This window comes from Phyllobates terribilis, unplaced genomic scaffold (genome assembly GCF_046119375.1).
Source record: "Phyllobates terribilis strain yellow unplaced genomic scaffold, ASM4611937v1 Scaffold_3__8_contigs__length_932513732, whole genome shotgun sequence".
NCBI lineage: Eukaryota > Metazoa > Chordata > Amphibia > Anura > Dendrobatidae > Phyllobates > Phyllobates terribilis.
Genome location: NW_027362763.1, coordinates 344,947,388 through 344,962,161, shown reverse-complemented (window position 1 = coordinate 344,962,161; position 14,774 = coordinate 344,947,388). Strand labels below are relative to the sequence as shown.

The following is a 14,774-nucleotide window of genomic DNA, read 5'->3' as shown; positions in this document are numbered from 1 at the left end:
TTCGTGTTCATGTATGAAATGGCGATTAGACTGAACTACAGTTTATTCCAGTTTATTATTTTAATAGAATCACGACTTTATCTGTTTATAATTATAAGAATTCAATATCTGGAAAATGAGGACTTACCTGAGAATCCATCCTTACAGGTACAGGTGTAATTCCCTATTGTGATAGTGCAGGTGGCATCAGATGAACAGACATTATTGGTCTCACATTCATTAATATCATCACAGAGCATTCCAGTACCTGATTAATATAAAATATTTTACAGTTAAAAATAACTTTTCTGTTGTGCAGATATTAGCAATCAAATGATTTGGCACCTAATGAGGTAATTTTCATTTAAAAGGTTTTCCCACAAACAAAGGTTCAATCCATAAATTGGCTGTGTCTGACCATGTACGGATCATACCACAGCTCCTGGGCAGGGGAGGAAGCAAAAGACAATACAGACATTACAGCAGGGGATCACAGAGGATTCTTTTTCTGAGGTAAAACATTTCACTGCCTGTTGTTAAACAATATTTTTAATATTTAATATATTTTCATATTATATATTTAATATAATGTTTGTATTGTCTTTTGCTTCCTCCCCTCCCCAGGAGATGTGGTATGTTCCATACCCGGACAGACACAGCCAATTTTTAAAATTAACTGTTGTTTGTGGGAAAACCCCTTTAAGTCCAGGTTGGCATTACTACAGAGCATTCAATGGGGAACATGTACTTTTTTCCCCATGTAAGACATTGCCCAATCATAAGTTGATTACAATATATCACAGAAAAAGAAAACAACCCACAATAGCTTAAAATATGTTTCTCAGTATGTCAGATGTAATGGCATACAGCTCTGGTCTCCTGATCTAACCTTGTGTATGATTAGAGAGTGCTGGGAGTAGAGCAAAGATGACTGACACTTTTCAGATAAAGTCACAGCAGTCAGTGAGTTAGGAGGGGCAGCAGAGCTGAGTTAAGCTGTGTCACATTACAAACCCTTCTATAATCTCTCCTCCTCTCATAGCACTGTTATGCATGCTGTACTGTTGATATCCCCACACTTCCTGTCTGGAGTTCACAGCTGTAAGATATCAGTAATCACATTTATGTCTGTTGTGCTCACGGCAACCTGGCAACTTGTATTTCATTTGCAGTGAGAGCGGAGCAGGCTTTCAATACATCTTAATCAGGAGTAACCTGGTCTCAGCTACTTTGGGTCCTGTTCTTTTTCTCCTGTGTGTTCCGTCCTAATTATGATTAGTTAGCATCATGCAGGGGTAAGAAGTAGACGCCTCCAGTGAAAACTCTCTGATAACGCCCACTTGGAGTTAACAAAAATCAATTCATTAGGTGCCAAATATGTTGATTGCTAATATCATCACAACAAAGAGCCCAAATTTAATAAAAAAAAATTCTGCTCTGCAGCCCTTATTACATCCTGTGACCAGTTAAACATGAAACATTTGGTAAAAAGTTCTCTTTAACTAAAGACATAATATTATAAGTAGATATGATAATGAAAATGTATTAATATACAAATATTATTTGATCAGATTCAGGAACTGAACAACAGGAATGTACAAATATTAAAACATTGAGCTCACAAATGAAACAGGTTTTGACAGATTCTATTGTTATAGGAAGAATAAAGGTAAATCTACAGAAAGCATAAAGGAAACATCAGATTGACAGAATCCCCATATATACTCATCTAAGGGAAGATACTAGAGATGGTGAGAATTGTTTCACATGACCTGGTCCAATGGTCACATCAGCAATCTGTGACTGTCGGACAAGAACCATGAAAACTGCCTTATACCCGCAGCATCCGCTGCTCTTCTTTTTTCATTAGTTGGCTTGGCACAATGTCAAAACGCAATAATGATGTGATGCAAACTGTCTAATCAAAAGAGGAGCTCGGGATGCCATCAGGTAAGAGGCACTTCGCAGGTCTCCCGTCCAGCAACCACAGATTACTGACTTGAACGCTGGAACTGGTCCTGCGAATTGATTTGCACGATCTCTAGTAGGTATATTATATTGCTTGCATCTTCTCCAGTATAGCCTTAAATAACATGAGCTGGTCACTTCCATTACTTTCCCATATAGCTGATGTATTATACTTACCTGTGTATCCAGCATTACATGTACAGGTATAACTTCCCTCTGTGTTAGCACAGGTGGCATCAGCTGCACAGTTGTGCTTTCCTCCACATTCATCAATATCAGCACAATATGACCCATTACCTGATGACAATACAGAAATATAATAACTTATTAATGAAGCCTGTTATTAAGAGGCCATGCACTAAAGAGCTCAGGTACTAAATTCTGTGGGACAAACTGCAGCCATGGTCTATCCGTCTGCACCAATAAAAAGGCAAGTTACAGAAGCACGTATCAAAGTTCCCTTATTGAAGTAATTGAGAAGAAAAAACTAAGGGTCAAATGAATCTATTACAATACTAAATGCAAATATTGTGTCTGACAGCCTCATACATCATTAATATACAGAATATTACAGCCTGGTCAGTCAGTGTAATATAATCCTAAATGTAAATGTGTCAGGGACAGACTTATTATCGGTGCAAACTGTGCAGTCACAAAGGGGCCCAAAAGGTAAGGGGGCCACTACCACCTCCACAGCAGCAAGCAGCTTCTGTCACAGACACGTCAAAGGGTGCATTATGATGAGTTTTTGGATGGGAATAGGCCCATATGCTGTTCTTGCACAGGGGACCTTTTCTGTCTGTGTCCGCCCCTGTTACATGATATTTACAGTGTTGTCATTGTTATTGGAGAGCTATTAACTATAGATGGCGTCCAGTGAATAGCTGTATATAGAGACATCTCTATTGATAAGTGATTACCTTGGTAGCCATCATTACATGAACATAAGAAGCTTCCTGTTCTGTTACTGCACGTTGCATCAGGAGAACAATCACTGCCATTCTTACACTGTGTCAGTGGCTCACAGTCATGTCCATCACCTATCAAAAGACCATAATGTAATGAATGAAGTACAACGATTAAATAAACATATTTGTGGCAATTAAAATTAAGGTTTCTTTTAATATTAAAGAATCATATTTTACACAGATTGACAAAAATACATTTAAGGTGGGACCACTGGTGCATTGAACAGTATAATGGACTATACATTAAAATATATATATGAAAAAAATAAAATTAAAGACAGGAATCAATGACATTAAGTCAGAACTCACCCCAGAATCCACCCTCACAAGTACAGGTGTAATTTCCTATAGTGTTATTGCAGGTTGCATTAGATGAGCAGGTATGGCCATTCTCACATTCATCAATATCCTCACAGTGGGTCCCATTACCTGATCAATGTAACATATTTCACAGTTATCAGAGGATAGAACGATGAAGGTAAATGTGAAAATAAAAATTTACTGCTGAAACACATAAGTTGTTATTTTTCAAGTCACAACCAATAAGGCCACAATCATTGGGCATAAAGTATGGGTCATGTATGAAGTGTCGATAAGACTGAACTACAGTTTATTTCCCCCAAGTTTGATGTGAACTGTTAGTATTTTATATCTGAAAGAATGAGTTTCATTTTCTTTATTAGATCTAAGATATTATTTTTCTTCCTTATATGAGCATGGTCTTACATTTCTATAGCACAGCAGTCTATCAAAGTGTTGTAAATTTATATACATAGACTCACCTCTCTGCTTTTGACTCCCATTAAAAAGTACACCTCATCATATGCATTTTAGTCAGGATACTGCTGTAGCAGACTTTGTCAGTAGCTGCACTTCACCAAACAGTTACATGAATTGTCCAATACTGCACAATCCCTTCTTAACTGCTAAAGAGGGCCCATATGAAATAAAAAACACATCCTCACATCTCAGATCAATGACGTTACTGCGATGTCAGTGGTGTGTCTCCTGACCGCTATGTGACATTGTTTTGTCATGTGACCACTGCAGCCAATCAACAGGCCTTACTATTCCATCAGAACAGATGTCTGCTTTCTTTAGCAGTTAAGAAGAGATGGTCCAGGGGTGAAAAACCCATTAAAGAAAGGTGTAAGCAGGAATCAATGGCAAATCAGATCCTACCTGAGAATCCATCCTTACAAGTACAGGTGTAATTTCCTATTGTGTTATTACAGGTTGCATTAGATGAGCAGGTATTGCCGGTCTGACATTCATCAATATCATCACAGTGGGTCCCATTACCTGAATACATAATGAATTACAGTTACTAAGGTTTTTACCCATGTAGCACATACCACGATGCAGCAAGATATTTAATACAAAAAAGCTTGTAACTTGACTTATTATTGTGCAAATCTGAAACAAGAAGTGATTAATGATTTCACACAAATACGAGTTCATGTATGAAATGGCGATTAGACTGAACTACAGTTTATTCCAGTTTATTATTTTAATAGAATCACAACTTTATCTGTTTATAATTATAAGAATTCAATATCTGGAAAATGAGGACTCACCTGTGAATCCATCCTTACAGGAACAGATGAAACTTCCTATTGTGTTATTGCAGGATGCATTAGGTGAACAGGTATGGCCGGTCAGACATTCATCAATATCATCACAGTGGGTCCCTGTACCTGATTAATAGAAAATGTTTTACAGTTAATTGAGGATATTTCTTTACAGTTAGGCTAGGTTCACACTTACTCGGCGCTCTATATTAAGCACTCCATCCAGGAGCTACGTCATTTTTTAGAAAACAGAATTCAGACGTACAATTAGAGATGAGCGTTGGTCTACTCGAACTGTTCGCCAATCTCAAATTCGAGCTGTTTTGGGCGGTGTTCGAGCCGTTCGGCGAACACTAACAATTTGAGAAAAATTCGGCTGTTCGAGGTTATGTTCGATAACTGTTCGTGCACCAAAATCATAACTGGATTTTTTCTCAGTAATGATGAAAATTAATGTTAATACGCAGTTTGAGTGTACAGCGGGGTGGGGGGAGGGGCAGGGGATGGATCTCTGCAGGAACAATGAAGATCTCCATTTTTTTTTCTCTTTCCCGCATTTGCAGTGGGGAGGTGCAATCTGTCAGCCTATCAGCAGCGCACACACGGCGCGAAGTGCTTTTTTTCACACAAGCAAGGGCATGTGTCATTGGCAGTGTATGTCACATGTCCTTGCCCTATAAGACCAAGCCATTTTCCCCGTCGCCACCATTTTCTCACTGCTGCAGCTGCGTGTTAGACGGCACCGCTGTTGCTGTGTGCGCTATACCTTGTTAATTTCAAGCCAATTTTCGCACAAATATACAGATAGCTTGGGAGTAGGGAATAGTTGTGATTGCAGTCCTTTTAAGGACTAGGTTACAGCATTTCCTACGACTTTTATCAGGGAGGTCTGTGCTCTTAAATAGATAGGTTGTGGGAGTAAAGACTAATTGTAATTGGAGTCCTTTTCAGGACTAGGTTACATCAGTTCCTATCAGTTTTTGCCAGGCAGGTCTGTGCCAGTGCTGTGCAAGTTTTTTTCACAGCATTTGGCTGAATCTAGCAAAGCTAATCCTTTTTGGCCTATTGCAGAGTGTGTTAGTCAGTGGAGTAGCCTATCTGTGTTGCAAGATATACCACCTGTGTATAGAATACCAATTTTTTTACTGCACCTAGTGAAGTAAAATCTTTTGGGCATAGCATCATTCTATTAGTCCATCTATACTGACCTCCATCAGGTTGCAAACTGAATCTAATTTTTTTCTGCATCTAGCTCTGAAAAAATATTGGGCTTCTAGCTGTGTGTGGGTCTTGTTCTATTAATCCATCTATACTGACCTCCATCAGGTTGCAAACTGAATATAATTTTTTTCTGCATCTAGCTCTGAAAAAATATTGGGCTTCTAGCTGTGTGTGGGTCTTGTTCTATTAATCCATCTATACTGACCTCCATCAGGTTGCAAACTGAATATAATTTTTTTCTGCATCTAGCTCTGAAAAAATATTGGGCTTCTAGCTGTGTGTGGGTCTTGTTCTATTAATCCACCTATACTGACCTCCATCAGGTTGCAAACTGAATATATTTTTTTCTGCATCTAGCTCTGAAAAAATATTGGGCTTCTAGCTGTGTGTGGGTCTTGTTCTATTAATCCATCTATACTGACCTCCATCAGGTTGCAAACTGAATATAATTTTTTTCTGCATCTAGCTCTGAAAAAATATTGGGCTTCTAGCTGTGTGTGGGTCTTGTTCTATTAATCCATCTATACTGACCTCCATCAGGTTGCAAACTGAATATAATTTTTTTCTGCATCTAGCTCTGAAAAAATATTTGGCCTTCTAGCAGTGTGTGTGACTTGTTCTATTAGTCCACCTATACTGACCTCCATCAGGTTGCAAACTGAATATATTTTTTTCTGCATCTAGCTCTGAAAAAATATTGGGCTTCTAGCTGTGTGTGGGTCTTGTTCTATTAATCCATCTATACTGACCTCCATCAGGTTGCAAACTGAATATAATTTTTTCTGCATCTAGCTCTGAAAAAATATTGGGCTTCTAGCTGTGTGTGGGTCTTGTTCTATTAATCCATCTATACTGACCTCCATCAGGTTGCAAACTGAATATAATTTTTTTCTGCATCTAGCTCTGAAAAAATATTTGGCCTTCTAGCAGTGTGTGTGACTTGTTCTATTAGTCCACCTATACTGACCTCCATCAGGTTGCAAACTGAATATATTTTTTTCTGCATCTAGCTCTGAAAAAATATTGGGCTTCTAGCTGTGTGTGGGTCTTGTTCTATTAATCCATCTATACTGACCTCCATCAGGTTGCAAACTGAATATAATTTTTTTCTGCATCTAGCTCTGAAAAAATATTGGGCTTCTAGCTGTGTGTGGGTCTTGTTCTATTAATCCACCCATACTGACCTCCATCAGGTTGCAAACTGAATATATTTTTTTCTGCATCTAGCTCTGAAAAAATATTGGGCTTCTAGCTGTGTGTGGGTCTTGTTCTATTAATCCATCTATACTGACCTCCATCAGGTTGCAAACTGAATATAATTTTTTTCTGCATCTAGCTCTGAAAAAATATTGGGCTGTAAGCTGTGTGTGGGTCTTGTTCTATTAATCCATCTATACTGACCTCCATCAGGTTGCAAACTGAATATAATTTTTTTCTGCATCTAGCACTGAAAAAATATTTGGCCTTCTAGCAGTGTGTGTGACTTGTTCTATTAGTCCACCTATACTGACCTCCATCAGGTTGCAAACTGAATATATTTTTTTCTGCATCTAGCTCTGAAAAATATTGGGCTTCTAGCTGTGTGTGGGTCTTGTTCTATTAATCCATCTATACTGACCTCCATCAGGTTGCAAACTGAATATAATTTTTTTCTGCATCTAGCTCTGAAAAAATATTGGGCTTCTAGCTGTGTGTGGGTCTTGTTCTATTAATCCATCTATACTGACCTCCATCAGGTTGCAAACTGAATATAATTTTTTTCTGCATCTAGCTCTGAAAAAATATTTGGCCTTCTAGCAGTGTGTGGGACTTTTTCTATTAGTCCACCTATACTGACCTCCATCAGGTTGCAAACTGAATATATATTTTTCTGCATCTACCTCTGAAAAAATATTGGGCTTTTAGCTGTGTGTGGGACTTGTTGTATTAGTCCATCTATACTGACCTCCATCAGGTTGCAAACTGAATATATTTTTTTCTGCATCTACCTCTGAAAAAATATTGGGCTTCTAGCTGTGTGTGGGACTTGTTGTATTAGTCCATCTATACTGACCTCCATCAGGTTGCAAACTGAATATATTTTTTTTCTGCATCTAACCCAGCCAATAGTTTTGGCCTAATACCACAGTTTGGCCACTCAGCTCTGCTCGGTTACCATCCATTGTTTTTTTGTGCAAACAACTCCAGAGTTGTGAATTAGTTAACCACCAAAATGAGTGGAAAAAGGCCTGCTGCTGGTGGAAAGGGGAATAGGCGTGTTGGGAAGGGGAAAAAAGGTCCGTGGGGTAGGTGTTAAAGCAACAGTAACATCTGCAGAAGAAAGACCATCTTCCAGCCAAACTAAAATGTCTACTTCTTTTAGCGGACAATGTGATCAGATCCCTTTCTTACGGCCACGCCAATCGCTACAAATTCCAGATGAGGCACAAAAACAGCAGGTGCTTCAACGGATATCAAGTGCTCCTTTAAGTGGGCTCTCCTCCACATCAACTTCAACATCACAAATACTCCAGTCCTCAAAGGTGTCACCCAAATCGCACTTGCTTCCTCACAGCTCCCAAATCTCCAGCTGCCCGTCTGAGTATGAGGTAGAACAGATGGTTGAGTCTGCAGAGCTGTTTACTCATACTATAGCCTGGGAATCAGAGGTCGACTCCAGCGCTTCTGTGAATCCAGACGAGGAAATGATCTGCACTGATGCCCAGAATCTTTATGAGTCGGATCCAGGACCAGACGCAGAAGGTTCTGACCATAATGTAGACCCTCATTCCCAAACTGTAACTCCTGTTGGTGGAGACAATGAGGAAGACGATGATAAGACTCAAATACCTGATTGGAGCGACAACTTTAGTTTTTTGTCAGGGCAGGAACAGGTTGGCTCTGAGGACGACGGGTGTGATAACGCACAGGGTGATGATGATGAGGTCGGAGATCCCACTTACTGTCAACCCACAGTCAGCCAAGAGATGAGGTCAGCAGAGGAGGTGGAGGAAGATGCTAGTGACGACGAGGTCAGGTTGCGCCTTCCTGGACAGAGACGTAGTACTGGAAGCACGTCAACAACTGCATCCTCAAACACAACTCTGCCTCTCACCACAAGTCGTGGTGGCTCTTCAGGTCGCATGGGTGCTAAGCCTTGCATAGCCTGGGCATTTTTTCAGATCGATAAAGATGACCCAACTCGTGTTATCTGTAACATTTGTCAGCAAAAGCTAAGTAGAGGCCAAAAAATACATAGTTTGAGTACTTCATGCATGAACCGGCACATGGACATGAAGCATAAGTTGCAGTGGGAAGCTCAGTGTGCTACAATGCGGCCTAGCCGGCCGGGCCAACCACCGTCTGCCATATCTTGTGCATCCGCGGCCTCTTCATCCTCTGTGACTGGGGGGACAGCAGTCACACCTGTTTTGGGGTGCAGACATGCCACCTCTTTACCCGCAACAGCCAGCGTGATTGGCAGGTCATCATTTTCTTTGGAGGTGGTAACACCAGCTGGTGTTGAGCGCTGTCCGACATCGATAGCACCACCTTTGGATGAAGGCAACCTAACATGTCCGCCTGCATCTTCCTCACAGACCGGCAGTTTGCCGGGGACACCCTTATCAACCCCGTCTAAGCACAATAGCCAGCCCTCGGTCCCTCAGATGTGGACAAGTAAAAGACCATTTCCTCCTAGCCATGAGAAAGCTAAGAGGTTGAATTTCACCATCTGCAAGCTCTTGGCTACAGAAATGCTGCCTTTCCGCCTGGTGGACACAGAGGATTTTCGAGACCTTATGTCCGTCGCAGTGCCCCAGTACCAGATGCCCAGTCGGCACTACTTCTCAAAGAAAGGTGTGCCTGCGCTCCACCAGCATGTCGCACACAACATCACCGCTTCTTTGAGAAACTCTGTGTGTGACAGGGTGCATTTCACCACAGACACTTGGACGAGTAGGCATGGACAGGGGCGTTACATGTCGCTGACTGGGCACTGGGTAACTATGGTGACAGCAAGACAAGGGGCTGCTGTCCAAGTCTTGCCGTCCCCACGAGTTGGGCGTCAATCCTCTTTATGTCAAAGTTCCTCCACTGCTTCTGCCTCCTCAACCTCCTCTCGGTCTTCCACCTGCACCCAAAGCCTGTCTGGTCATGCCACAAGCTTTCTAACTGCGCAGAAGGGATCCTGCACACCTCCTTACTATGCTGGCAGTAGGGCTCAACGTCATCAGGCGGTTTTTACATTGAAATGTCTGGGAAATGTGAGTCACACAGCTGAGGAGTTGTGGTCAGCTCTGGAGAACCAATTTCATGAATGGTTGTCTCCACTGGACCTGAAACCAGGGAAGGCCGTGTGCGACAATGCTGCAAACCTGGGTGCGGCCCTTCGCCGGGGCAATGTCACACACGTGCCTTGTATGGCTCACGTGTTGAACCTGGTTGTCCAGCAATTTTTAGCCCACTATCCCAGACTAGATGGCCTTCTGCAGAGGGCACGGTCGCTGTGTGCTCACTTCCGCCGTTCGCATCCCGCAGCTCAGCGACTTACATCTCTACAGAAGTCGTTGGGCCTGCCACTTCACCGGCTAAAATGCGATGTGCCTACCCGGTGGAATTCAACTCTGCACATGTTGCAGCGACTGTGGCAGCACCGACAAGCCCTGGTGCAATACGTTCTGACGTATAGCCTGGGCCAACGAGATTCAGAGGTGGGGCAAATCACGCTGGAGGAGTGGTCTCAGATCAGGGACCTATGCACCCTTCTGCACAGTTTTGAAATGGCGACGAAGATGTTTAGTGCTGACGATGCCATTATCAGCATGACTATTCCGGTGATTTACATGCTGGAGCACATGTTAAACAGAATTCGGAGTCAGGTGGTGGCACAAGAGGAGGTGGAGGAAGTAGAGGAGGAGGAGTTGTATGCGGAAGGGCTAACATCTGCAAGGTCCAGACGGTCGGCAGCACCAAGGCGGCAGGCATGTGAGGGTGGGGGAGATGGTTTTACCAGGGCGCATGGTAGCAGCCAAACTAGTGAGGAAGGTGCAGGAGCCCAGGAAGAAGTGGAGGACGAACTGATGGAAGACTCATCAGATGAGGGAGACCTTGATCACATTTCTGTTGTGCGAGGTTGGGGGGAGAGGACAGAGGAAGGAAGCATGATTGTTACCTCGCCACCAACACAACAGGGACTTGGTGCTCCTGGATGCGCAACACACATGAGTGCCTTCTTGCTGCACTACCTGCAACATGACCCTCGAATTGTGAGAATTAGAAATAATCCTGACTACTGGGTTGCCACACTGTTAGATCCCCGGTACAAAAGTAAATTTGCAGAAATTATTCCTGCCATAGAAAGGGATGCACGCATGCAGGAGTATCAGCAGAGACTGTTGCAGAATCTTACATGTGCTTTTCCACAAAATACCAGTGGTGCACGTAGTGAATCTCACAGTTCCAACTTGCCAACCGTGGGACCGTCAAGTGTTCAGCACTCAAACCGTAACAGAACCACAGTATCTGCTGGTAACATCAATTTTGCGGAATCATTTCACCACTTTTTTAGCCCATCCTTTGCAAGGCCACAGGAGACAAGAAGTCTGACACATAGTCAACGCCTAGAGACGATGGTACAGGAGTATCTCCAAGTAAACATTGAAGCCACGACTGTGTCACTGGACCCTTGCTCTTTTTGGGCTTCCAATCTGGATAAATGGCCGGAGCTAGCCACTTACGCCTTGGAGATCTTGTCATGCCCCGCAGCCAGCGTTCTGTCTGAACGTGTGTTCAGCGCTGCTGGTGGTGTGCTGACAGATAAGCGCACGCGGCTCTCCACTGATAATGTAGACAGACTCACGTTCATAAAGATGAACAAATCATGGATCCGAAACGACTTTTCTACTCCTGTGTCATCCTGGGGAGAGTAAAAGCTTGATGATTGGTTAAAATCACCCTACCAACCGTTTTAACCTTTCAAATTACTAATCATGTTTATCTGTATCTTGGCTGGAAAATAATTTGGGCTTTGTAGCAGTGTGCAGCACTGATCCTATTAGGCCATCTATACTAAAGCTTCGCCAGATTTAAAATTTAAAATAATTTTTAGCTGCATCTAGCCCGGAAAATAATTTTGGGGCTCCGAGATGCGCAAGACACATAAGTGCCTTCTTGCTGCACTACCTGCAGCATGACCCTCATATTGTCAGAATTCGAAGTAATCATGACTACTGGGTTGCCACACTCTTAGATCCCCCAAACTTTTCGATCAACCTTTTCATTTTAATAAAGACCAAAAAAATGGTCATTTTTGAAATTATAAGCATTAGCAGGTTGTTAGAAACTGAAATCAAACAGTTTTCAACTCAAAACTTTATTCTAGGTGATGTTACATTTTCACATAGGACCCCTTGTTCGAAAGGAGCTTCTGAACTCTCTCGTCCATTGAATTTGTCAGGTTTTGGATGGTTTCTGCTTCAATTGTTTTGCATGAGGACAGAATACCCTCCCAGAGCTGTTGCTTAGATGTGAACTGCCTCCTGCCATCATAGACACTCCTTTTAATGATGCTCCAAAGGTTCTGAATGGGGTAGAGGTCAGGGGAGCATGGGGGTCACACCATAAGTTTGTCCCCTTTTATGCCCATATCAGCCAGAGATGCAGATGTTTTATGTGCAGCATGAGATGGTGCATTATCATGCAGAAAAATGATCTTGCTGTGAAATACACGGTTCTTCTTCTTGAACCATGGCAGGAAGTGCTGTTTGAGAAAATCCACATACATTATGGAGTTCATCTTTAGCGCCTTCAGGGATCCTAAAGGGGCTGACAATCTCTCTCCCCATGATTCCAGCCCAAAACATTACTCCACCTCCTCCTTGTTGGCGCTGTAGCCGTGTTTGCGTGGGGTGTCCATCAACCAGCCATCCTCCACTCCATCCATCTGGACCATCGAGCGCTGCACGGCACTCATCCGTGAACAAAACTGTTTTGAAATCAGTCTTCATGTAATGTTTGGCCCACTGGAGCCGTTTCTGCTTGTGTGAAGTGGATAGAGGAGGTCGACAGGATGGCGTATGCACAGCTGCAAACCTCTGAAGGACCCTGCATCTTGTTGCTCGGGGGACGTTGGAGGCACAAGCAGCTTCAAAAACTTGTCTGCTGCTATGACAAGGCTTTTTGGCCGCTGCTCTTTCAACCTGACGTAATTGCCTGTAGGAAAGAGTCCTCAATTTGCCCTTATCAGCACGCACACGTGTGTACTGTGAATCAGCTACATACTTCTTGATTGCCAAGACACTTCATCCTGATCATCGCACAATGTTGATTGTAGTCATGCCTTGACCTAAACACTCCACAATTTGTTGCTTCTCAGCAGCCGACACATCCTTTTTCTTTCCCATTTTGGCAGAAAATGTAGGCTGCTTAATAATGTGAGAGAGCCTTCTTAAGTAGTCTTGCCTTTCATTGGACACACCTGCCAAACTAATTAGCACAGGTGTCTGCAATTGCTTACAGTGATATAAAGAGCCCTGACACACATCACCATCAATGAGTTTAACTGACAAACAAACAAATTCTTCCCTTATCACTCCTAAACACTTTTTGCATAATAATTTGGAACGCAGTGTACATGTGCTTTTCCACAAAACACCAGCGGTTCACGTAGTGAATCTTACAGTTCTAACTTGCCAACCGTGGTCTGTATGGAGTTGTTCAATAAAGGGCCCAAAATTAAGATAACATAGATGGGAGAGGTCTCTATGAATAGGAATTCCTAAGTATTTGATAACCTGTGAGGGACAGGCAAAGGGAAAGTTGGACTGGATGGAATCCTATATGGATTTGGGGAGGGAGACATCGAGGGCCTCAGACTTCGCTGCATTGATTTTAAAATTTGACCATGTAACAAAGTGATCTATTTCAGCCATAACAGCAGGGATGGATATATGTGATTGAGTGATATATACTAGGACATCATCAGCAAATAGAGAGCACTTGTACTCGGTGCCTCCCACCTCAATCCACCTAATATTGGGGTTATGGCGAATTGATGAGAGCAGGTGCTCCGTCACTAGGATGTATAAGAGAGGGGACAGAGAACATCCCTGCCTTGTCCCATTGGTGATTGTGAAAGGTGATGAAAATGTTCTGACGCGCCCCCTGGGCCTTGGGACACCCGGAGCCGGACCCTTTTTGGTGGATGCTGGTGGTTGTAGTCTCCGTGGCGGCAACCCGGTTCCGTGGCTCAGGGCGGTCAAACCAGTGGCGGAACTATTTATGTGGTTTTGATGTTTAAATGTCCGACTACGCCACCCGTGGATTGCGGTCAGAGTGAACCGCCGCTCCAGGGCAGACCGCTGAGGCTGGTGTTGTGGGTGCAGCAGAGCGTAGCATAACTCCCCACGGGAGGAGTATAGCCTCAGGGCAGTGTATGCGGAGGATGGGGCTGATGGTGCAGGGCAGCAGCAGTAACGACACGGAGTCAGTGATGCAGTCCAGGGCCTTTACTCACAGTTCTTATTATCCAGACCACGTCTGCAGGTAACGGCTGCCCACGTCGTACTGTGCTCACCAGGTGAGGGGCTCAGACAACTCCCAGATAACTTTGGAGCACTTCACAGGACCCCCTTTGTGTGTCCTTTCTCTGGCCTTTCTTACCAACACTTCTGTCCGGCTGCCTCGGGCCTCCTCTTGGTAAACTTGGCGCCAGTTTCCCTGACCCTATGTGGTGCCTTCCTAGCGGGTGTAGCGAGGGGCTGCGCCACATAAAATGTCAGAGCCTCCGGTTTCTAGCTGAGGGTCGTTTCCTGCCTCCACTAGTTCGGGGACCGGTCTCCCCCTTTGGCCTGACCCCTCCACGCAGGTGGATTCGGGCGTGCGGTGGCGACTCGCCCGTCCGCACCCCTGGGATCCCTTCATTCCTCGTTCAGGAGCCTTCTCCGCTCCTCTTCCTTCCTTCTCCCTCTTCCAGGCCTGGGCCTCTGTTACTAGGCCCGCCTCCGGAGCAGAGCTCATGCAGAGCCCCTGCTCCCTGCCACTTCTGCTCAGACTTCTCTGCACTGAACTAAGATGGTGCCCACCTTTT

General features: G+C 43.6%; 1 protein-coding gene across 1 annotated transcript in view; it reads right to left on the bottom strand.

The window, feature by feature from the left end:
- Positions 1 to 14,774, bottom strand: part of LOC141258547 (uncharacterized) — a 264,087-nt gene that overhangs the window by 241,187 nt on the left and 8,126 nt on the right. The window contains exons 5-10 of the mRNA XM_073673525.1: positions 4,493 to 4,612; positions 4,098 to 4,217; positions 3,225 to 3,344; positions 2,868 to 2,987; positions 2,125 to 2,244; positions 128 to 247 (exon numbers count right to left, since the gene is read on the bottom strand). Of these exons, the coding sequence (XP_073529626.1) occupies positions 128 to 247; positions 2,125 to 2,244; positions 2,868 to 2,987; positions 3,225 to 3,344; positions 4,098 to 4,217; positions 4,493 to 4,612 (720 nt within the window). The remainder of the gene's footprint in view (positions 1 to 127; positions 248 to 2,124; positions 2,245 to 2,867; positions 2,988 to 3,224; positions 3,345 to 4,097; positions 4,218 to 4,492; positions 4,613 to 14,774) is intronic.